The following is a 24578-nucleotide window of genomic DNA, read 5'->3' as shown; positions in this document are numbered from 1 at the left end:
GAACTCAAGGGGTTTCTGTTTTCACACCTTTAGCTGTTGGCTCTGACAGAAGCCGAGGAGCTCATCTCCCTCGGGAGCTCTTCTCTCATAGGCCAATGCAAGAAAAGAGATTTTATTCAGGGACAGGCGACCTGAGATAGCAGACTTATGTCTCCAAATAGTCTTCACTCTTGCAGATTGGGGTTGAGGGCATGGTGGTCTGTATAGAACTGATAGCCCAAGTTCTCTTCTCTTCCTTGGAAAAGAGCCAACAATAAACTTCTTAGAAGGACTCTTCAAGGTGATAGGCAGGCTGATGAAGAAGGTGGATTGTCTAACTAGGTCACAAGGACAACTTGTGCATGATGAACGCCAGGAGTGTTCTCAGGTGTGAAATAGTGAGTAGTGAGTTCCACAATTCCCAGAGAGGAAGAGGGATTCCCATGCTTCCTGTCCGAGTAGGACAAGAGACGCACATCCGGCAGCAATTCCAATGCAGGTAATAATACACACACAGTTGGGAAGAAATAGTAGGCCAGAAACTCACACCTCAAGCTGTTCACCTAAAAGCCAGTCTTTCCACCACATGGAACCACAAGCCAAGATGTCAGCCCCCTCCTGAGTGGCCTTTATTGGGATAAATAAAGCCCACCCCCAAAGGGAAGAGGAAAAAACGGATGAGGAGGCAATGGGAAAACATTTTTTTAACAGGAAAACCAAAGGAACCAATTGGGAGACATCTAATTAGAAGGCAATATGAGGACCAATCCTAAGGCCTCTACCAACACTCAGGTTCTGTTATTTTCTCCTTCTCCTGCCCCCTGTATCCCCATCTGTCACTGAATCTACTTCAACATCATACACACAAATCATGACAGGCCAGAGAGATGGCACAGTGGATAGAGCACCAGCCTTGTGTGCAGCCAATCCAGGTTCAGTGCCCTGTACCATACAGAGTCCCCCAAGCTAGAAGTGAGCCCCAAGCATAACGGTGTGTGGTCCAACTCACCCCAAAAAATCAAAGACTCAGAGTATAAGAACATATCTTAAAATTGAGAGACCAAGGAAAGACCCAGGAGAAAAATTAAGTAGACAATATGTGAGGAATAAGATGATTCTTTAAAACTTGCTTACTGTATAACCTAGAATTTAGGGGTTCAAGAAAATGTGTTGGATAAGTTGATTTTCTTTCTAAAACATTTGATAGGAAGTGTAACGCTTTTCCTTCTCAATTCCGTGTTTCCTCCTCTGGATGATCCCTCAGTTTGCATTGTGTTTGCTTTGGGACCTGCTGTGCCTGGGAACAACCATTAGCAACACAGTTGACACCTATTTCTGTCCATGAGAATGTCTGTTGGTGTCTTTTCTCATCTGACAGCTCACTTTTGAAAACTGAAAAGCCCAGTTGACTGGGAGGCTCTTAACAAAGCTCTTCCTAATGTTTTACTTCCATTTTAGTAAATTGCAAGCCAGTGTTCTCTATTGGGAGTAGGTTAGTCACGTCTTCAAAGAATAGAAAGCATGTCCCTGATCATTAGAGCGTATAAGTCCAGAGAAGACAAGAGCCACTGTGTGAGTTTAGGAACAGCAGTGCAAGGCAGTCATTAGCAAGCGGGGCTTTCTTCCCTCATAAAAGAAAAGAAATTCAGAGTTGGGAACAATGATCACCCACGATTACAAGAGGATAAATTTGCTCACTTTGTTTTAAGCCTTTCACTCTGACTTCCTGAATTTGGTCTTCAGATCTCCCACTTAACTCTAACCCTTTTCAAGGCTCATTTGAGGCGCTGCTGGCTGGTTTACATGATTGCAGGAACAGAAGTTCTTGAGGGGTTGGACCAGGGCATTCTATCCTGTCCAAAGCCAAACTTCTGTTCCAAGTGTTATAGGACAAATGGTTAGATTCTGGCTTCTGAGTTCTTGGGAATGACAAGTAAAAATTGCACAAAGACTGACAGATGTCTCCATATTATTTGATTTACAACAAAATAGTATGTCAGCAGTGAGTTCTGTTTAGCACAGGGAGCTCCATAGTTCTTTCCAGCATCAACTTCTCTCTCTTCCAGGACAGCAATCCCAGCAATTCATGACCTGTGTTTACAAGCTTTATTATATATTACCACCCATGCTGCCTGTTCTCTGAATATACAGATGACAATTTGGAAATGGATCCATCTGATTGGTTGCATAAAATGACCAATCAGATTACCTAAATGATAATGACCAATCAGATAAGCTTTACAACTCCACTCAGATGTTTTATATAGAGATGTGCTTGCTGCGCTCATGCCCCGCTGTAACAAAAGGACCTGTCTAGCCATTGCTCTTGCCTTTTCAGTTATATCTGGAACTTCCCTTCGATCTCAGCACTAAGTTTTCTTATTGTTCAGATGTGGCTGGCTTGAACTCCTCTTTTTCCATCTTAGGTCATGTCATGTCTGGGCTCATGCAAAGAATTTCTCTCTGCGATCATTTTGACTTTTTCTTCTCCACCCATGTCAAGCAGCAAAGATGGCTTTCTCAGGCTGAGGGAACAGGCCCATCTTTCCTCTGATATTTTAAAATATGCTCTAATTAGATCCAATACTGTCAATGACAGTAGGATTACATTTTCTCAATCCATTTTCATGGATATACATCGTTCCTCTTCTTCCCTGCTCCACCCTCTCTGTGCCATTCTCTTTTTTTTTTTTTTGATGCTAATGTTTTTTATTATTGATATGTTAGTACTTGAAAAAGAATATAATTTCAAAACCTTTGTTTTCTTTTTTTCCAGGCAATCAGTATCATTATTGGATTGGTGCACTTTGGTTTCGGAATTGTTCTAGCCTTAATAAGCTTCCCTTCTAAGAATTCTGTAGCCTTCGCTTCTTTTTTTTTTTTTTTCTTTATTTATTTATTTTTTTATCTTTATTTAAACACCGTGATTACAAACATGATTATAGTTGTATGATTACAGTCATGTAAAGAGCACCCCCCTTCACCGGTGCAACATTCCCACCACCAATTTCCCAGATCTCCCTCCTCCCTACCCCCCTACACCTGTACTCGAGACAGGCTTTCTACTTCCCTCATTCATTCACATTTTATGATAGTTTTCAGTGTAGTCATCTCTGCAACTGCACTCATCACTCTATGTGATGAGCTGCATGTCCTGAGCTGCACCTACCAGCCCTCATCTCTCTTGTCTCTGAGATACTGTTAAAAATGTCCTTCATTTTTCTTAAAGCCCATAGATGAGTGAAACCATTCTGTGTCTTTCTCTCTCCCTCTGACTTACTTCACTCAGCATAATAGATTCCATGTACATCCATGTATTGGAAAATTTCATGACTTCATCTCTCCTGATGGCTGCATAGTATTCCATTGTGTATATGTACCACAGTTTCTTCAGCCACTCATCTGTTGAAGGGCATCTTGGTTGTTTCCAGAGTCTGGCTATTGTAAATAGCGCTGCAATGAATATAGGAGTAAGGAAGGGATTTTTGTATTGTATTTTTGTGTTTCTTGGGTATATTCCTAGGAGTGGTATAGCTGGATCATATGGAAGCTCAATTTCCAGTTTGTGAAGGAATCTCCATATCGCTTTCCATAAAGGTTGTACTAGACGGCATTCCCACCAGCAGTGAAAAAGAGTTCCTTTCTCTCCACATCCCCGCCAGCACTGCTTGTTTTCCTTTTTTGTGATGTGTGCCAATCTCAGTGGCGTGAGGTGGTACCTCATAGTAGTTTTGATTTGCATCTCCCTGACGATTAGTGATGTTGAACATCTTTTCATGTGCCTTTTGGCCATTTGCCTTTCTTCTTTTTCAAAGTGTCTGTTCATTTCTTCTCCCCATTTTTTGATGGGGTTAGTTGTTTTTTTCTTGTATAGCTCTGTCAGTACCTTGTAAATTTTGGATATTAGCCCTTTATCTGATGTGTATTGGGTGAATAATTTCTCCCACTCAGTGGGTGGCCTTTGTATTCTGGGCACTATTTCCTTTGAGATGCAGAAGCTTTTCAGCTTAATATAGTCCCATCTGTTTATCTCTGCTTCCACTTGCTTGGAAAGTGCCGTCTCCTCCTTAAAGATGCCTTTAGTCTCAATGTCCTGGAGTGTTTCACCTACATGTTGTTCTATATACCTTATAGTTTCAGTTCTGATATCAAGGTCTTTAATCCATTTGGATTTTACCTTTGTACATGGTGTTAGCTGTGGGTCTGAGTTCGCTTTTTTGCAAGTGGCTAACCAGTTGTGCCAACACCACTTGTTGAATAGGCTTTCCCTGCTCCATTTAGGATTTCTTGCTCCTTTATCAAAAACAAGGTGGTTATATGTCTGAGGAACCTTCTCTGAGTACTCAAGCCTATTCCACTGATCTGAGGGTCTCTTTTTATTCCAATACCATGCTGTTTTTATAACTGTTGCTTTGTAATACAACTTAAAATTGGGGAAAGTAATGCCTCCCATATTCCTTTTCCCAAGGAGTGCTTTAGCTATTCGAGGTTGTTTGTTGTTCCAGATGAATTTCAGAAGTATTTGATCCACTTCTTTGAAAAATGTCATGGGTATCTTTAGAGGAATCGCGTTAAATCTGTACAATGCTTTTGGAAGTATTGCCATTTTAATGATGTTGATCCTGCCAATCCATGAGCATGGTATGTGTTACCATTTCCGCGTGTCCTCTCTTATTTCTTGGAGCAGTGTTTTGTAGTTTTCTTTGTATAGATCCTTCACATCTTTAGTCAGGTTGACTCCAAGATATTTGAGTTTGTGTGGAACTAATGTGAATGGGATTGTTCTCTTAATGTCCATTTCTTCCCTATCATTATTAGTGTATAAAAAGGCCATTGATTTTTGTGTGTTAATTTTGTATCCTGCCACTTTGCTATACATATCTATTATTTCTAGAAGCTTTTTGGTAGAGTCTTTAGGGTTTTCTAAGTAGAGTATCATGTCATCTGCAAACAGTGAGAGCTTGACTTCTTCCTTTCCTATCTGGATTCCCTTGATATCTTTTTCTTGCCTAATCACTATAGCAAGTACTTCCAGTGCTATGTTGAATAGGAGTGGTGAGAGAGGACAGCCTTGTCTTGTGCCAGAATTTAGAGGGAAGGCTTTCAGTTTTTCTCCATTGAGGATAATATTTGCCACTGGCTTGTGGTAGATGGCGTTCACTATATTGAGAAAGGTTCCCTCCATTCCCATCTTGCTGAGAGTTTTGATCAAGAATGGGTGTTGGACCTTATCAAATGCTTTCTCTGCATCTATTGATATGATCATGTGGTTTTTATTTTTCTTGTTATTGATGTTGTGTATTATGTTGATAGATTTACGGATGTTAAACCAGCCTTGCATTCCTGGGATGAAACCTACTTGATCGTAGTGGATGATCTTTTTAACGAGGCATTGAATCCTATTTGCCAGGATTTTGTTGAGGATCTTCCATACCCTCCTGACCACAAAGCAGGACACCCTCCCAGATTTCTCAGTAAAATTCCATTTTTCCTAGTAGATGTTTCCTTTGAATGTGGCTTGACACCATTTCAAGAATGATATGTCTTTTTGAATTCTCATGTTCTCCATAATATGACATTCTTTCTGGCCATTAAAATTCAAGTTTCCCTTATTTTAATAACACCCACCCCCAGAGGAACTAGGGGGATTGGAATCGCTCCCAATGATGTTCCTCAGCATGGGCCTGACAGTTCAGGGTTTGGGGACCACTGAAGGATTATCCTCTAGGGAACCCTATGCTACCAGAAATCCATGTTAGGATCTTGCATATACTGGGTACATGCTCCACCATTGGAACTGTCTCTGCAGAAGTTTCTATGTTTCCACCTATCCAAGAACTTTCTGAAATCAGACAGATCAGTTCCTGGTCCATTTGACAATAGTAATGGCTATACTTGTGTACTTATATATAGTAATGGCTAATGCTTTCTTTCTGTGTTGTCATTTATGTAAATATTTAGAGGCGTATTAAGGTATTTTATGTACCATTGTTCCCCATTCAGCTCTAATTTTCTGGATCAGGTCAGTGGTCTTTGCAATAAATGTTTCCTGTCCATCCCATCACTCTGTTTTCCAAGCTGTCTTCAACCCAGATCAGGTCTTCATATTTTCTAGTTTCTTTTCCATGTACTTCTCCACCAAAGATAAATAACTTCATAAAAACCAATGAGAAACATTTCAAAGACTCCCTGCACCATAGGTAATACTTTTTTTCTGTCTTGAACTTGGCTATTGGTAGAAACCGAATCCCTCACTCTGGGGGCCTCCCTCACTCCCACACACCTGTCAAGAACAGATGAGCCAATGCCCAGATGAGTTCCCGAGTCCTGGGAGGCCTCTGATCGGGCCTCCGACATGCTGCAGGAAGATAGGCCATCTGGAGGACAATAGAAAAGACAAGATAACTTCATAACTTAAAAGAGGTGACTCGGTCATGGAACCATGATGCATATACAGCTTAGCAAAGATTTTAGTTAGAGAATTGTGATGCCATCAGATTTAATTAAAGAGAAGAGTAGACAGTCTTGAAGAGAGAGTATAGAGGAAAAGTACTTGACTTGTATGCTGCCAACCTGGGTTTTATTGCAAGTACTATATACGATCCCCTGAGCACCAGCTGTAGTAACTCCTGTGCAAAGAACCAGGATAGGCCCTGAGCACTATGTTTGGTCTAAAACCAAAAAGGAAAGAGAGGAGATATAAAGAGAGGGGAGGAAAGGGGAAGGGAAGGGAAAGGAAGAGGAAGGAGAATGAAAAATGGGGAAAAAAAGGAGGGAAGGGATGTAGAAAAGGAAGAAAAGGGAAGAGAAGGGGAAGAATTGAAAGAAATTGGGAATTGAAAGGAAAAGGAAGGGAGGGAAGGAAATATGAAATGAAATGGAAATGAAGGGAAGAAAAGGGAAAAGGAAAAGAAAGGGAATAAAGAAAGGGAAGGGGAGGAAGGGAAGGAAAAAAAGGAAGGTGAGAGGAGGTAAGGGAATGGAAGAAGACAAGAGAAGGGAGGGGTGGGAAAGGAAATATTGAAAGTGCTTACATTGCTTGGATTCAGTATTTTAGAAGTCATGTTGTTACAGAAGTGTGCTGGCAGAAACCAATCAGCAAAATACAATAAAACAGCCTGCTTTCGGCTTACAATTTTTTTAAAATAAAATGAAGCTGGTAAGAATTATTTTGGTCTTAGGCAGTTGTTGTGAGATGTCTGAAGCTCTTGGAACCAACCACGCATAACACCTAGCCAAAGGCCAATCAATTCCTCTTTCTAGTGAAGCTTTTAACATGATCACAATCCCATCAAACATTTTCAATCGTCTCCCCTAATTCTTTTTTACATCTCTATTTTTGAGGCTGTCATGGATAGGGCTAGAATTGGCATGGCCATCTCTTCCCTACAGAAGAACAAAATAGTAAAGGAAGCAGAAAGCTGAGGAGCAAACTCTCTGAACTTTTAAACTGGAGGTGAAAATCCTGATGAGCTACTATCCACTTATCTCCCAAGACTAACCAGGGATGTGCCTTTTCTTGTTGGTTATCCTTCACAGGGACATTGCTGCCAGGAACTGCCTCTTGACCTGTGCAGGCGCAGGTAGAGTGGCCAAGATTGGGGACTTTGGCATGGCCCGCGACATTTACAGGTGAGCCAATGAGCCCTCAACCACCTGCAGAGAGTTATAGGGACTGTGGGGGCTTCAGTTAGCTCAGGGTCTGGTTAACTCACTTCCTGCAAGCCCACTGAGTGCCTTGCCTGACTATGGAAACTTGATGAATGTCCAGGCCTTTCTGCAACCTGGCTGCCAACCATCACTGACACACGTTCTCAATAAAAATGCCTTCCAGCACTCTAATTCTCACATGACCTGAGTCACAGATTAACGTGAATATTAGATATGCAAAAGTCACTTCAATTTACTTAGCTCTATCCTCAACACTAGACAATTTTTTTAAAAAATTAACATTGAATGATTTATTTTTGACAATTCCATTCACCATTTCTTTTTTTTAAGGTATTTTTTAAATTATTTAAGCATGTGGTTACAAGGTTGTTGAGTTTTCTTTCACAGTTACAAAGATTTTCATGACTTTGTTTCAGTCATTCAATGCCCAACACCCTTCACCAGTGCACATATTGTTCCGCTAATGTCTCCAATTTCCCCCCTACCCCCGGCCTGCCTCGATGGCAGACACTTTTCTTCTCTCTTTCCTTCTCTCTCTCCTTCTCTCTCCCTACTTCTCTCCCCCTTTCTCTTTCTCAATTTTTCACCCTTGGGATATAAGAAAAAAAGTTAGCATAATAATTATATCCAGAAACATTAGAGATGAGGACCAGAAGTCCCAGTCCATGATAGGAAACTTTCCACAAATAGTGAAGTAGTGCAGTAAAGTCAGAGAAGGAACTACTATGACTATAATAGTTGGAAATGGTCACTTGTACTTAAGTGATTCTTTACTCTCAGCAGCTGGCAGGAAACTAGGTTTCCTGGCTCACTCCACCAGGACAACAGGAGGTGGTGCTGCTTTGAAGAGAGGCTAAAGAAACTGTGGTACATCTACACAATGGAATACTACACAGCCGTTAGAAAAAATGAAGTCATGAAATTTTCCTATACATGGATGGACATGGAGGCTATTAGGCTGAGTGAAATAAGTCAGAGAGAGAGAAAAACACAGAATAGTCTCACTTACCTGTGGGATATAAAAAAAATAAAAGACAGTATGGTAATAATACCCAGAAACAATAGAGATGTAGGTCAGAAGGATAAGCCATGATATGAAGCTGACCACAAAGAGTGGTAAGTGCAGTTAGAGAAATAACTACACAACAATTACTATGACATTGATAGAGACAGAAATACAAAGCCTGTCTTGAAGACAGGCAGGAGATGGGGAGGAGGAAAATGAAGAACATTGGTGGCAGTAAAGTTGCACTGGTGAAGAGGGGTATCCATTTTATGGCGAAACACAAGTATGACCATGTTGTAACCATGGTGCTTAAATAAATAAATAAATAAATAAATACAAAACAGAAATAAGATAAAGAAAAGAAGGGTCTGAGTGATGGCGCAGTGGTAGGGCATTTGCCTTATATGCGGGACTGACTCGGGACGAACCTTGGTTCGATCCCCTGGCATTCCATATGGTCCCCCAAGCCAGGGGCGATTTCTAAGCACTTAAGCAGGAGTAACCTCTGAGTGTCACTGGGTGTAGCCCAAAAACCAAAAAAAGAAAAAGAAAGAAAAGCATGAGCCCACCCTGTACTTGTGCTCAGCACTGTGTCCTGAATGCAGTCCTGACCTTATGTCCTCACTCTTGTGCCCATGCACACTAACATGCCACCCCAGCCTTGTTCTGTCCTGTCCTGCCACACTATGTACTCAAGAGGTAGCAGCCTGGATTAGTTGGTGATGCCTACCTTGAACTCACACACTAGACCCAGAGGGTGGGAAGGGGAATCCAGTGTACCCAATGCAGACACAGCCAGCTCTCAGCTTCCCCATCTGTCTCCCACATCAATGTGTGTTTATTAGACACGGGCTGTGCACATCAGGATCAAAATAAGCCAAACCCATCAGACAGCTGGACTTGCCCTTGTCTTCTGCCAGTGGTGTTCATCCACTGCTTTCAGTCCCTCCTGCCTCCTGTAGACTGTTTTGTCACTATTTCGTGACATCCCCTTCTTTTTTTGGGGGGGGGGGGGTGGTCACAGCCGGCGGTGCTCAGGGGTTACTCCTGGCTGTCTGCTCAGAAATAGCTCCTGGCAGGCTCAGGGGACCATATGGGACACCGGGATTCGAACCAACCACCTTTGGTCCTGGATCGGTTGCTTGCAAGGTAAACGCCGCTGTGCTATCTCTTCGGGCCCGTGACATCCCCTTCTGAAGGACTCCCGCGCTCTGTCTCTGCCTCTTTCTCTGCACAACGGACCCCCTTGATTTCAGTCATTTGACGGATGGCTATTGTGAACCCCACAATCTTACACTGCCCTGAGAATCTGGTGAGGCCATCCAATCCAGCTGGGTTTCTCTCTTCTCCTGCAGAGCCAGTTACTACCGAAAGGGAGGCTGTGCCATGCTGCCTGTCAAGTGGATGCCCCCCGAAGCCTTCATGGAGGGCATCTTCACCTCCAAAACAGACACATGGTGAGTATTTATGTGGTGAGAGTGCAACCTTCCTCCATCTCCCCAGGCACCTCAAAGGGTGCCCTTGGATCAGATGGTCCCACACTCTAGGCAGGGAGATTCCCCCATGTGGGAAGGCTAAAAGCAAAAGTATTTCTGTCCCCCTGGGGGTTTTGTGTTGCTAGAATGGCAGAATTTTCCCTGGGACTTCCTTAGGGTGGATAATATTCACTGTGCATGCATGCGTGCGTGCGCACACACACACAGACACAGACACACACACACACAATTTCTCTTTGATCACCTGTCAACAGACACTTAGATGGTTTCTTTCTATTATATATAGTAACTGATGATTCAGTGAGGGTTTGGAGAAAGCACCTCGGATATGAATTTCATTTCCTCTGAATAAATATCCAGGAGTGAGGTTGCTGGATCTATTTGTAAATCGTTTTTTTTTTCTTTTGGGCCACACCCGGCAATGCTCAGGGATCACTCCTGCTCTGTTCTAAGGGAGCACTCCTGATGGGACTTGGGGACCTATCTGTGGTGCCAAGTCAGGCACAGGAGAGGCAAGAGCCCTTCCCATTGTACCATCTTTCTGGCCCTCTTGAGTTGTCAGTTTGTCCATATGGTTTTTCCCATTTGTCTGCAAGAAGAACACATCTCTTTGGAGCTAGGGGCTGTAACTTGATGGCAGAGCATTAAGTTTGCAAGGATGAGGCTGTGCATTGGACTCCTGGCACCACCTCGCATGTAATCCCAGTGGTTCTTCTGCCTGGAGTCACCACGGGCACAACAAAGTGTGTGATCTCTGTGATCTCTGGGCACATGGCAGCAAGGTACGTGTGAGTATCAATACTGAGTGCACAGGGAAGAGGGAAGAGGAAGCGACTGGACTGCCTGGGCCAGGAGCAAGGTCAAAGCAGTGGGCAGACGACCTTCAAAGCTGCATTCTGTTCTGAATCAAATGGTGTGTGGTTTCCAGGAACTTTCTTTCTGCACCCCAGAGCCTTGTTTTCATCTCAGGGAACACCACAAATCGCAACCTGACGTGCTGTATGTAGAATCCCTGAGCCACACTCCTCTTCCTAACTAGATCGTCCCAAGCAAGGAGAGTCTGGGAAGTAGCCAAAGTTCTCACTGAGCATAGTCGGAGAAGAGTCGCCAACTCTAGGAGACACACTGCTGAGTTCATAACTGAGAGGGACAGGAAAGGCTGGGAAAACCACGGAGAGCTAAAGAGCTCCGGGTTTTAGCATACAAGCTGGTGCCTTCCTGATGGCTTGTGAATTGTCACCAATGTCCCGTATTGTTCTAAAAATAGGAGAGTCTGTAGTAGGAGGGAAGTCATGTATTTGTGTGATGTCTTTACATGCTGAAACTGTTCTAAAATATGACAATAAAAATGCCAAGGTAACAGCAAGCTGGGAAGACAGGATGGAGCAAATTCTGCTCAAATAAAATCACCATAAGCAGATGGGATATATGTAGGCAGGAAAAGAAAAAAAATAAGACATTAAAACAACAGATCTAATTAACCAGCAAATAGGAGGTCTGGGGAGAGTAAGAAGAGGAAATTAAGAGAATCCAAACATCATCAAAATAACTGAAGATTTCCCAGAACAGAAGGGCTAACATTTCCGGAATGAAAGCACCATAGACTCAACAGGCAACCAAACACATCATCATGACACCTCAGCCCAGGAGCATCAAGATTCTGGGCATGTCCAAGGAGAAGAATAAAATCTCTGGAGATGGTGGGAGAATACATTGCAAGGGATGTATGGAGGAGGCGTACTTCCAAGCCTTGTACAACAGACAGTCCAGGAGAAGATTTGAGGGACCAGTGTGAAGGGCCAGTGGTGGGCACAGCTGGGTGAAGGCTGAGGGGTAGGCAGGAGGGAAGCAGGAGGGAAGCAGGAAGCCTCCAAACTCAACTCCCAGAATGGACATATTTGGTGGGGAGGCAGCCAGAAGGGTCCATTGGTGTTTCTTCTCTCCTGATCTCTGGGCATTTGGCCAGAGATCTCTGCGCAGGTGGCAGTGGGACACCCATGAGAAAATGGCACTTTTCTGGGTGAAAGTAGGCTAAGAGGTGGCAGGAGAAGGCAGGGAGAAGAGGCATACCAGTCCCTCTGTGGCACACAGGATATCCCTGATGGCTCTTAAGTGAGGTCAGAGGGGAAAGGTTAGAGTGCAGTGGGGTTTGCAGCTCAGCTTCATGTATGCCCCCATGGGCTGAAAAGAACAAAGGCAGTGAAGCTGTGGGTGCAGGAAGAGTTTGGGTGATTCATTAAGTCAGAGTTGCCTTACAGATAGGGCCAGTGAGGACACAGAGGGGCCTCTCACCTATGGGACTGGAGCTCAAATAAGAGCTTCCGGAGACAGTGGCATTGTCAGCTGTGTTTTTGTTTGGTTTTGTTTGGGTTTGGGGTTACTCCTGACTTTTTTGTTTTGTTTTGTTTTGGTTTTGGTTTTTGGTTTTTGGACCACACTTGGCAGTACTCAGGGGTTACTCCTGAATCTACACTCAAAAATCACTCCTGGCAGCACTCAGGTGACCAGGGATGCCAGGGTTGAACTCAGGTTGGCCATGTGCAAGGCAAATACCCATACCCCTGTGTTCCAGCCCCAACTCCATACTCTTAACTCAAGTATCATTCCTGGTGGGTTCGGCAGCCATTTAGGGTATCAGGGAATTAAACTTGGGTTGGTCACATGCAAGCTAAGTAAGTGCCTTGTCCACTGTAGTATTGCTCAGATCCAGTCAGGCTGGTAACTTTGGGGTCCTGCATCATCCTCTGCATGTGCATGCAGACTGTGAAGAAAGGAAATGAGTTTTAGTTTTAAAAGACTGATGATGAGGGGACCGTGGAGGAATAGTATAGCAGGTAGAGCAATGGTCTTGATGCAGCCAACCAGGTTTAATCCCCAACACCTCTGAACCCCACCAGGAAAAATCCTTGAGTGCAGAGCCTTAAATAAGTCTTGAACACTGCCTGGAGTGCCCCCCCCCAAAGAAATAAAATAAAAAGCTGATAAAAGGATGGAGACATAGTACAGAGGTTAAGACACAAACCTGGCTCTCTCATTATACCCAGCACCTCATGGTCCCCCACTTTCTGATGTGGCCCTTCCTATTTCTAACAGTGCAGGTCCAGGGCAGCACCAAATCCTGGACCTTTGGGTTGAACTGTGGGTCTGGTTGGCCGGGAATCTTTAGAACAAGCTCTGAGCCTCCTGAGCCCTGCTAGGACGGCCTCCCCACCACAAAAATAAACTCATAAGAGACTGACAAGCAGCTCAGCACAATTCACGACTTCAACCCCTCTTCATCAGATTATATGAACCTCATTGATTTCAAACTGCTTTGCATTTCCTCGGTAATCACTTAAGGATTTTTCTCATTTCCTCGAGATCCAGTTTAATCCATGAGAAACGAGGGGCTTTCAAGAATATTTGTTTAGATTGGATTTTAAATGCTCTGGTGCCAACTTTGGGGGCCTGCGTCTCCTGGTTCGGTTCTGTTATAGGTGATTATAAAATCATCTGAAGGGGAAGTGTGAATTTTTACTTTTCTATAGAACTTTTAGATTAAATACAAATGCCAGGTTGTGTGATTTTTTTTTTAAGTATATTCTAGTCAACATTTGGGATAAACTCACAAGTATTATCTGGGACTCAAATTTAACCAGATGTCCCTTATTCCTATTTGTTCATTCTGACCCCTCCATCTACCTAAAAGGAACAGAGTTCTATGACCGACACTGCTTCTTGCTCCATTGAACAAGAAAAGTAAAAAAAACAAGCTTCTGGGATCAGAGCAATAGCGCAGCAGTAGGGTGTTTGCCTTGCTCACAGCTGACACAGGACGGGCCCAGGTTTGATTCCTAGCATCCCATATGGTCCCCCGAGCCTGCCAGGAGTGATTTGTGAACAAAGAGCCAGGAGTAACCCCTGAGCACCGCTGGGTGTGACCCCCCCACACACACACACACACACACACAAAGAAGCTTTTATTTGCAGTTCTCTGAAAGATTACTCTGATCACTCTATCTTGACAGGCAGAAAACATAGCACGGGGATTCTTTTGGCCTTGCTGCTAATTTCTGGCCACATTTTAGTTCTTTTGCTTTGCCTTGGAGGCAGAAAGATGACTGGAAAAGAATATACATGTAGCAGGCAATTTGTAAGAAGTGAAATGAGGTGATCAAATGATGTATTTCACTCTGTGTTGAATTAGATTTAAAATAGTCTTTGCTTTCATCTTCTCACCTAAAAGTACTTTAGATTGGCCCAATTCTCCTCACAAGCATCTGAAGTTTCACCAAGGTTTTGTCAAAGTATTTTATGTTCTTTGGAGAGAGTAATGTTCCTTCATATTTGAAGTAATATTTATGAAAGCTACAATCAAATATGAAAACAAAGATAACTCTTAGGTCAAAAGAAGTGCAGTTTTTAGTCAAACTATCAAAGGAGTTGATTTGGGGACATGAAAAAATTATTTGAAAATGTATTTAAGATCCAGGACTGGAACTCTGTAGAAAAAGCCTCACTTTACATGCAGGAGGTCCTAGAATCAACATTTGGCATCAAATAAATCAGAAAAATAAAAAGTGATTTAAAGCAAATAAGAAATAAAATACTGGGGCCGGAGAGATAGTATGGAGGTAAGGCTTTTGCCTTGCATGCAGAAGGACGGTGGTTTGAATCCCGGCATTCCATATGGTCCCCCGAGCCTGCCAGGAGCGATTTCTGAGCGGAAAGCCAGGAGTAACCCCTGAGTGCTGCCGGGTGTGACCCAAACAAAACAAAAGAAAACAAACAAAAGAAACCAAATAAAATACTTGGAGGGGATTGGAGAGACAGTACAGCCATGCATGCAGCTGACTGGTTTTGATCCCCAGGATTCCAGATGGTCCCCCAAGCACTACCAGGAGTGATCTCTGAGTACAGAGCCAAACCCAAATGCAGAATATGTTAAGATTATTCCTATGTTTCTATATTGAGCTCCCATTTCAAAAGAGTGATCTATGATGTTACTAGGTTATTCTAATCCTAACATTGGAGAATTTATCAAAAGGAAATAATACTCACAAAGCTGCGCCAAGGTGTTTTTCACAGTTCCTTAAATACTTTAAAAATAGAAAAAAAATCAAAACATAAGAAGCAGATTAAGTTCCATCACTCACAAGAATGATTTCCAATCAATTAAAATTTGTTTTCTAAGAGCCAGAGAGATAGCACAGTGGTAAGGCTTTTGTCTTGTATGCAGCTGACCCGGTACAGGCCTGGTTCAATTTCTGGCATCCCATATGGTCCCCTGAGCCTGCCAGGAGTAACCCCTGAGCATCACCGAATGTGGCCCAAAAACCAATAAATAAAATAAATAAATAAATAAATAAACTGCTTTAAAATAAAGATTCATTTTCTAAAATCTTTTTGTTAGTATAGAGAATGTTTATGCTAATGTGCAAAAAAAATCCAGATTCAAAATCTCCTATTAGTTATCACTGCCATTTCAGTAAAAAGATCTAAATGCAGAAACTTGACTAGAACAAATGGCACATGTGTACTAGTGTGGGGGTTACTCTTGTTCATTTTTCTTCCATTATCTGTGTTTTTCTATTGTGGGAATACATGATTAAAAGCATAAAGATTTCGCAGCATCTGTGCTGCAGCCGTGTGATGCTGTGTGTCTTCATTACAACACCCTACTCACACCTGTGTGTCTCGTACCCACACTCTCTGTCCTCTCTGCAGGTCCTTTGGAGTACTGCTGTGGGAGATATTTTCCCTTGGATACATGCCATACCCCAGCAAAAGCAACCAGGAAGTTCTAGAGTTTGTCACCAGCGGAGGACGGATGGACCCACCGAAGAACTGCCCTGGACCCGTGTATGACTCTCTATAAGTGACTGTGCTCATTTTTCTCCTCAAAAACTAGCTGCAACCCCATAATTCTTTTGTGGGGGGGTGGGTTAGGGGTTACTCTTGGCTCTGCACTCAAATATCACTCCTGACAGGCTCAGGGGCCATATGGGATGCCAGGGATCAAACTCATGTTTGTCCCAGGTCAACCCTGTGCAAGACAAATACCTTACCTGCTGTGCTCCCTACCCACTCCCACCAACCCAGGATGGTTTTATGTTAAACTCAAGAGGAGATGGCTGAGCTCACTGAGTAGAACCTTCTAGAACATTGTGAGCTGACCTCAATGTAATGGGCTAGTCTAGACTACAGCCCCTGGAAAAGAGTAATATCATCAAGCCAAACAAACAATGACAATATTGTCTGGACTACAGGTTATGGACTCACTGGACAAGTCCTAGAAGCATGTCCCAGACTCCACTCTTGCTTCCCTATGTCTTGTCTTAAGTCCCCTTTAAATGGGGACACCAATTATTGCCATCCCATCTAGCATCCTTAGTCTCCTTTCTGCCATCATATTAGGGAATATTATTAGAAATTTCTGTAGTGAAGTGAGGGGACTTTATATGTTGTAAAGACTTGGAGGAGATGGACTCCTGAGCTTCCTCAGACCTTTACACCAGGGAAGATTCCGTGTCCCATCAGCAGAGGGCAGCAGATGCCAACCACAGGCGTCTTGGTTGAGTTCCACCCTTTGGACCTACAACCAAATGTGTTTTGTTTTTGTTTTTTTTTTAATGTGCCTATCAAAGAAGCAGGCTGGAGGGAGAAGAATGTGGGACATTGGTGGAGAGAGGTTGACACTGGTGGTTGGATTGGTGTTGGAATATAGTATGCCTAAAACCTAACTATGAAAGACCATTGTGTCTTCATCAAAAATCAAAATTAGGGACTGGAGTAAAGGCACAGAGGTAGGGCCTTTGCCTTTCATGCGGCTGACCCAGGTTTGATCCCCAGCATCTCATATACCCCACACCCCACCTTCCAGGAGTGATTTCTGACAAGATCGGGCGCGTTCAGGGTGGTATGACCGTAGACTCCAGGAGTGATTTCTGAGTGCAGAGCCAGGAGTAAACCCTGAGCACTGCCAGATGTGGCCCCAAAACAAAATCAAAATTAAGAAAAGAAATTTATTGGAAGAGATGTATTTTTTTACTCATGTCCCCTGATGTAATGATTGTGTGTGTTCTTTCAGATACCGGATAATGACCCAGTGCTGGCAACATCAGCCTGAAGACAGACCCAACTTTGCCATCATTTTGGAAAGGATTGAATACTGCACCCAGGTACTAACATCACCCCCACCACCATCATCACCCTGAAACCCCAGCCAACATTCTGTGGAAAAGTCATTCTAATGGCAATTTTAAAATCAAAAGTAAAAGTGAAACTAGTCAGCAAGTAAGTTATGAGCGTGCGACTGAACATTAATTGCCTCTTAAGTAAAATGATTGCAAAGCTGGATTGGCCAATTTTGTAAATAAATACTAGGACTGACACATTCTTTATTTTTTAATAAAATTTTTAATTGAATCACCATGATATACACAGCTACAAAGTTGTTCCTGATTGAGTTTCAGTCATATAATATCCAACACCCTTCACCGGTGCACATTTCCGTCCACCAAAGCCCCCAGTTTTCCTCCTGCTCTCTCCAATCCTCTCCACATCCTGTCTCTATGGCACACTTTTGTCCTCCCTCACTCATGAGGAGGGGCGATTAGGAAATTAATTCAACCCACAAATATTAACGAAATCCCCATGTCCCTTATTACTTATTGTTCTATTAGGCACAACTGGAGTTTGAAAGATGTGTGGGAAACACCTGCTTCCCCATGTTTGGAGACTAGTTGGAGAAATAATCATGTGAAGTCATTAACAGTGTATAATTATTACACTGAACGTCCAAGGAGTGAGAAGGGGGCTCAGGGAGGAGAGGGCAAAGGAATCTGGGGGAAATATAAACCTCAGCCATAGCAACAGGAGAACATCTGTAATAAGCATCATCATTCATCATTTTGCTTTTTCTCCTCACTGAGGTACATAGAATGGCCCGTTTTCCACATAGTTTCCCAGAAGTCTCTCTGGGCCTAAGCAGAGCCCCCTGTGTAAAAGACGTAGGGCCGTTAGTGTTAGATCCTGGGCAAGTTTGCGACCTCGCTCAGGCCAGCTTAGGGCTGGGTGGAAAGCAGGGATTGGAGGTGTTTGAAGAAAGGCCTTCTGGAGTCACTGCCGTGAGACGATTCAATTTATTATCAGGGAGAAGGAGTATTTAAACAGGTACACAGTTAATAGGATTTACTTACCTACGAGGAAAGCTTGAACAAAGAGAAAGGGAGGGCCTTACCTGTCAGATATAAGTGCAGCATGTCAGGTCTGTGACCTCTGTGACTAGGGGGACGTGACTAGGGAGAATACAAAAGGTGGACTTTGTTGTGATGTACAAGGTACTTGCTCTAACAGACATTTATTTTTTTTTTTTCTCCCCCAGCAGGGAAAAGGGTTGCTAAGCCTACAGGGAGCCTCCTTTTTGGGACTCCATTTGGTGTGCATGAGAGTCAGGGGATTCAAACCTGTCTCTGAAGGGCCCGGGCTACACCCCTCCTCCTCCTTTAGATCCTAGCTAAATGTCTCTGCTCACCCCATTTATGAAAAGAGAGACTCTCCCTGGGGATTCCCTTGAATTTGATTCTGTCTTCACACCCTTTTCACCCTGCCCTCCACTCAAGGAGGATTTGAGGTCCTACTCCCTGGATTCTTTCACTCCTTTCCCACACTCCACACCCCCATCCCCCCAACCCTCCTTGTTCTAGGGCCTGCCTTGTTTCCCTCCTCTCTGCTTTGGTGTCTTCTTCCTCTGCATTGCTCTGGATTCTCATTCCTGAGATTCTCTTTATCCAGAGAGTTTGGAGAAACCACACAACAAACCTCTCCCTCTCCACATCCCCTCATTTTGATGGCGACCACAGATGAACATTTTCAAATAGTTTTTTTTGGGGGGAGGGCCACACCTGATAACACTCAGGGGTTACTCCTGGCTATGTGCTCAGAAGTCGCTCCTGGCTTGGGGGACTATATGGGACACCGGGGGATCAAACCACTGTCCATCCAAGGCTAGCGCAGGCAAGGCAGGCACCTTACCTCTAGCGCCACCGCCCGGCCCCCAAATAGTTATTTTTAAATAGCTATAGTTATTTCACTAGCTTCATGATCTATCCCTACAATCTTTTCCATCCAAAGCAGGAAAACTGTCTCAGATAGACAAGGGACCTTGTCTATCAAGTTCTTTAGGGTTCCTTCAGAGAACCCTAAATCATATGACATTTAGAATACTCTGGTCTGATATTAGTGGCATACACCCACTTAAATATATATACACTGAGGTGATTTCCTAGTCCCTCCAATGTATATACATCCATGCTAAAATCTCGGCATTCTATATAGGCAGACTTAGAATGACTTCCCCATAGAATGAACAACAGAGAAGGAACAGAAGAATAAAAGAAAATCAAAAGACAGTAAATCAAGATCAAAAGCATTATGAACTTGAGGTATAGTACTCACCCAGCTTGGATGTTGTGGATAGAAAAGGGTTGAGAGTCGGTTCCAGAGCCCATTGCCCAAGGCCTAGCCGGCATGGCTCTGACCAAAAAAAAAAAAAAGGAGGGGGGAGTTTTCTGGAGACCTGGTTTAATAGGGGGACAGGCAGGGTAAAGAAGCCAGGAGCCTTACAACCAATCCCTAGACAGAGAGAGGAAGACAGAGAACTGGGGTTAGGACCAAGGTGAGAGGTCGGTCAGAGAGAGGACCAGAGGAGAGGGAAAAGGCAGGAGGAGCTACAGGGCAGAAACAGTTTTCCTAGCAAAGCCATCTGGGAAATGCAGCCATTGTCGGGGGAAAGAGCCAGGAGAAACCAGCAGGAGAAACAACCAAACAACCACTACCACCATCCTTCCTCCCACAATCCCACACTGGAGTCAGGGGTTTATATAGTCCTTGGGCAACTGCCTCTAAATGACACTTATCAATGGGTCCTTTCTAACTGATTTTTCAGCCCTTAAACATTCAGACCCCTTTATGACTGTCCAGGGGCTCTTAAGGGTTTGTGTAAACCAAGACATTGGAAACAGTTGAAGAGAAACTGCCCTAGTATACAGTGAGCTGCTGTAAAGGGGATGATCAGGCTGATGAGTGGGCTTTGTAAAGGTTTTCTTGAGCTCCTCAGTAATCCTCAGTATCTGGAAAGACCTCACCCAATGAAACTTGCTAGAGCAATCACTGTGTTGTGAGGAAAACCAGAAAAAGTCACAATCTCATGGAACCCATTGCAATGATGGAAGTGGGAGTTGGCTGGGGAGAGAATTAAGACTAAAGCTGGTGAGTCAGCAGGGAGCTTGCATTGCTGTCCTGATCATCCCATTGCCCTCTGTTCTTCATCCCTTACACAAATGCAAATACACACACACACACACACACACACACAAAGTTAAAAAGTGAAGCTCTTCTTTTTAGTTGGAATAATCTTATTGAAAATGTTTATATAAAAACATCAGTTTATATACCGTATTTGCTGGCGTATAAGACGACCAGGCGTATGAGACGACCCCCTAATTTTGCAGTTAAAACATAGGTTTAGGCCTATATTCGCTGTATCAGACAGAACGTTCCTGTGCTGCAACTGTATGCACCACAGTGAGCCAATCACAACAAGCAAAGGTTCAAAGGTTCTACTGGAATAGACTTCCTCTCTGACTCTGGTCAATCTGAGCAGGCTTTTGACAGTGTAGATTTGGGTCCAGAACATTGTCTAATTTGCATGCATCAAAAGCCTGCTTGGATTGGCTGAGTTAGAGAGGCGGTCCGAGCAGCCTGGCAGTGATTGGTGCAGGATCGAGTTGGAAAATTTGTTTTGTGGCAACATTCAGACAATTTTCGTTTAGCGGCATATTGAAACATTTTTCGGGATATACTTGGCGTATAAGACGACCCCCAATTTTCGGTTGACATTTTTTTGTTTCAAAAGTCATCTTATATGCCGGAAAATACGGTCTATAAGCATATATAAACATATATATGTTTAAATCCATTAACCCATAAAATTTTTCACAAAGGTCATCTCTTGAAATCTTTCCTGACTCATTCTTGAACCCTGATAATTGGGGCTTTCAAGCCCACTGTCCACACTTCTTTCTAAGGCACTTCCCCTTGGTTACCCTCTGTATTCTTCAAGAATAACAGCTAATTTCTGGTCACTCCTTGTGCTTCTGTGCTTAGAAATTAAGAGTCCTAAGAAGCAATTGTTTCTCCATTTGTAAAAATGAGTTAGAATGAGAGTTGGGTCATGAAGGGATCTTCTATCTAGAGCCCAAGTTTGGTCAGCTATTCCAAGTTCTGATCAGTTTGTTTCTTCCAACCAACTCTAGGATCCAGATGTGATCAACACAGCTTTGCCAATAGAATATGGGCCACTCCTGGAAGAGGAAGAGAAAGTGCCCATGAGGCCCAAAGACTCCGAAGGGATCCCTCCTCTGCTAGTGTCTCCTCCACCAGCAAAGCCAGAAGGACAGGAGCCCACTGTCCTGGCCCCTCTGCCATCCACCTCCTCAGGCCAGGGTCTGAAGAAGCCGCCAGCTGCAGAGTTCTCTGCTCGAGTGGCGAGAGGACCAGCTGGAGAAGGTGGACATGTGAATATTGCCTTCTCTCAGGCCAACCCACCCTCAGAGCTACACAAAGTTCATGGATCCAGAAACAAACCCACCAGTCTATGGAACCCAACGTATGGCTCCTGGTTTGCAGAGAAACCCACCAGAAAGCACAATCCTCCCGTGAAGAAGGATCCACATGACAGGGGGGACTTGGTCTCTGAGGGAAGCTGTACTGTCCCACCCAACATGGCACCTGGCCGACTTCCAGGTGCCTCTCTGCTTCTAGAACCTTCTTCGCTGACGGCCAACATGAAGGACGTGCCTCTCTTCCGGCTGCGTCACTTCCCGTGTGGCACCGTCAACTATGGCTACCAGCAACAGGGCTTGCCTTTGGAGGCCACAGCTGCCCCTGCAACAGGTCATTATGAGGACACCATGCTGAAGACCCAGCCTGGACCCTGAGTCCAGGGGGAATCCTGGGCCCTTGGAGGAAAGACAAGTCATGGTTCCTCCACCAGAGACCAAACGTCACTCTTCATTTTGTGCCAACTTGTTTAGAAGTGCCACCCAGAGCACAGTGTTTGCTACCTGGTTTAGAAAGGTTTGGAGGGGCTCCTGTCGGTCTTTCAGGAGAGGTAAGCATTGTGAAGGTGGGTGAGCTGAAGGCTAGGTACTGCGGTTATGGGGGATCCTATGATTGGTCGGTGAGAGCTTCCTCTAGCTGCTTTCCCAAGCAAGGACACCATTGTCCTTCAGAGCTGGAGCTCTGTGGCCTTACCTGTCACTGGAAGCTGGGTCACAAGATAGGCAGGGACAGAAAGGATGCTGTGCTTTGTTCAAGTGGGCCTACAGAGAGCCAGTGTGTACTTGGAAAAACCTAAAGACAGCTAAACACAAGGTCACCTTGATAAGGTGAGGATGCTTCTTGGGGCTACTGCTGGGACAGATGCTGGGACAAGGCATGCCTGCTTCTCTGAGGAAGGTGTGGACATTCAAAGTTCTTCGAGTCAAAATCCCAGGTCAGATCCAGAGAGTCAGACATCTTATCTATATACCTCATGCCTTAAGAAAACCCTCTCCTAAACATGAACAAGAGTGTGAGTTCTCTGCTCCTGGGTTGAGCACTGGAGTTTCAAGTGATCACATCTTTGAAAACTTTCCACTAATTGACACAAGCCAGATAGTTTCAAAAGAGAGAGGGTGGGGCCTGAGCGATAGCACAGCAGGGAGGGCATTTGCCTTGCAAGCAGCTGACTTGGGTTCGATTCCCGGCATCCCATATGGTCCCCCAAATACTGCCAGGAATGAGTGCAGAGCCAGGAATAACCCCTGAGAACTGCTGAATGGGGCCCAAAACAAATAAACAAACAAATAGAGATGGTAAGTGGCAGTAACACATCAGAGCACAGAAGCATATCACGCCTGAACCTCATAGCAATTTCTAGCAGGCAAGCTACCAAGTTGAATTTTCTATTTGTGCCGATCAAAGGGAGGAGACATCCAAGTAATCTTCCTGCTAGTGTTCATCTGGGCATCTCCCACCCCGCAGTCATGTGACCTAATTGTGCACAGGAACCCAAGTTCGCTGAAGTAATCCATAGCATTGTGCATATGGTTGTCAAAAGTGGGTGATGGCAAGTCAGGAACTGAGGAGCCCTGGAGTGCAGATGGTGCTCTGGGCAAGCAATTATGGGATTTTTGAACTTGGATTTTACAGAGGAACTTAGTTCCCATGAAAACCAACCAGGCATCTGTTCCAATGTCCACACCTGTTTAAGTGGTATGGCTTTACCTTATCGGTAGATTTTTCTCTCATTCTCTCTGCTTCTCCATTTCCATGTCCAGTTTCTTTCCTGGTGGTAGTTGTGCCAAAGCATCACTTTGAGAGGGGGGAAAAAGCATTTTTAATTGCTTGCTAGTCACTAAGCATTCCCAACGAAAAGCACTGTATATAGACATAAACCCAGCTAAAACTTTCATGGTTGCACCAACATGCAACCTTTCACTTTGGCTGTGGGAAAGACGTTGTTGCCCTGTTTGAAGTCAGTCCCAGATTCAACGTTCATCTCTCCTGAGGCAGATGCCTCGCCCTCATGGCTAGTTCAGCACATCTATAGAGGCTCTGATCCCTTCACTCCCACACTTTTCCTTAGCTGAACTGCCAAAAACTAATTTCATCAGATAAGGATGAAACAGCAATGAACTCATCTCTAAATAACTGTATCAGTATTGACTTGCACCAGGCACAGAATAGTCCAATTATATAGCATTCATTTAAGTCATATGCCACCCAAAAGGGCCCCAAGCATCTCCTACTGTCCTAAAGAGTCATGTCTGAGGCTCGATCATAAACTCAGATCAGCATTTCATTGGATGTTTGTTACCATTGTTAGTAACCAATCAAACGGGAGCATGTTCCATGGGTTGACTCTTCATTGTGATTCAGGGTGGGGAAAAGATATCCTTTCCTTTTTTAAAGCTACAAAACCATTACATTCTCAGGTTGTGCCTTACTACCAGAGATTGATTTGTTGGTTCTCTCCAATGGTCTTCATTGCTCTTAGTTTTCATGTAAATGATAGTCAAGTCGTACAAGCCTGTGTATATGGATAATAAACAACTCCACACCCAGAATCGATGACTTCCAGATGTCTCATTGAACCAACTGTCAACCCTAGGTATCAACACGACATGAATCTGGACCCTTGTCTTCTCACCGTGGCTCCAGCAATAGGACTCCAAGAATTCTCCTCGAGGTTTAGACTCAAAGAGTCTTTAGGATAGAAGTTCCACCTAGAACAGGACACAAGCACAATTCAAGTTTGCTGAAGATGTTAAGTAAATCAGAAGCTGGCATGATTGTTTACATTTCATTTTCATTAGAAAACTCGTACAAAGCTCCTAGCT

The 24578-nt window shown here is 43.9% G+C and overlaps 1 protein-coding gene across 1 annotated transcript in view; it reads left to right on the top strand.

The window, feature by feature from the left end:
- Positions 1-24305, top strand: part of ALK (ALK receptor tyrosine kinase) — a 713821-nt gene extending 689516 nt beyond the window's left edge. Inside the window, exons 25-29 of the mRNA XM_049784231.1 lie at positions 7519-7611; positions 10012-10113; positions 15859-15993; positions 17222-17312; positions 21450-24305. Of these exons, the coding sequence (XP_049640188.1) occupies positions 7519-7611; positions 10012-10113; positions 15859-15993; positions 17222-17312; positions 21450-22133 (1105 nt within the window). The 3' untranslated portion in view covers positions 22134-24305. The remainder of the gene's footprint in view (positions 1-7518; positions 7612-10011; positions 10114-15858; positions 15994-17221; positions 17313-21449) is intronic.
- The last annotated feature ends 273 nt before the right edge of the window (positions 24306-24578 follow it).

Source organism: Suncus etruscus, chromosome 12 (assembly GCF_024139225.1).
Source record: "Suncus etruscus isolate mSunEtr1 chromosome 12, mSunEtr1.pri.cur, whole genome shotgun sequence".
Taxonomy (NCBI): domain Eukaryota; kingdom Metazoa; phylum Chordata; class Mammalia; order Eulipotyphla; family Soricidae; genus Suncus; species Suncus etruscus.
This window is presented reverse-complemented; position numbering and strand designations above follow the sequence as displayed.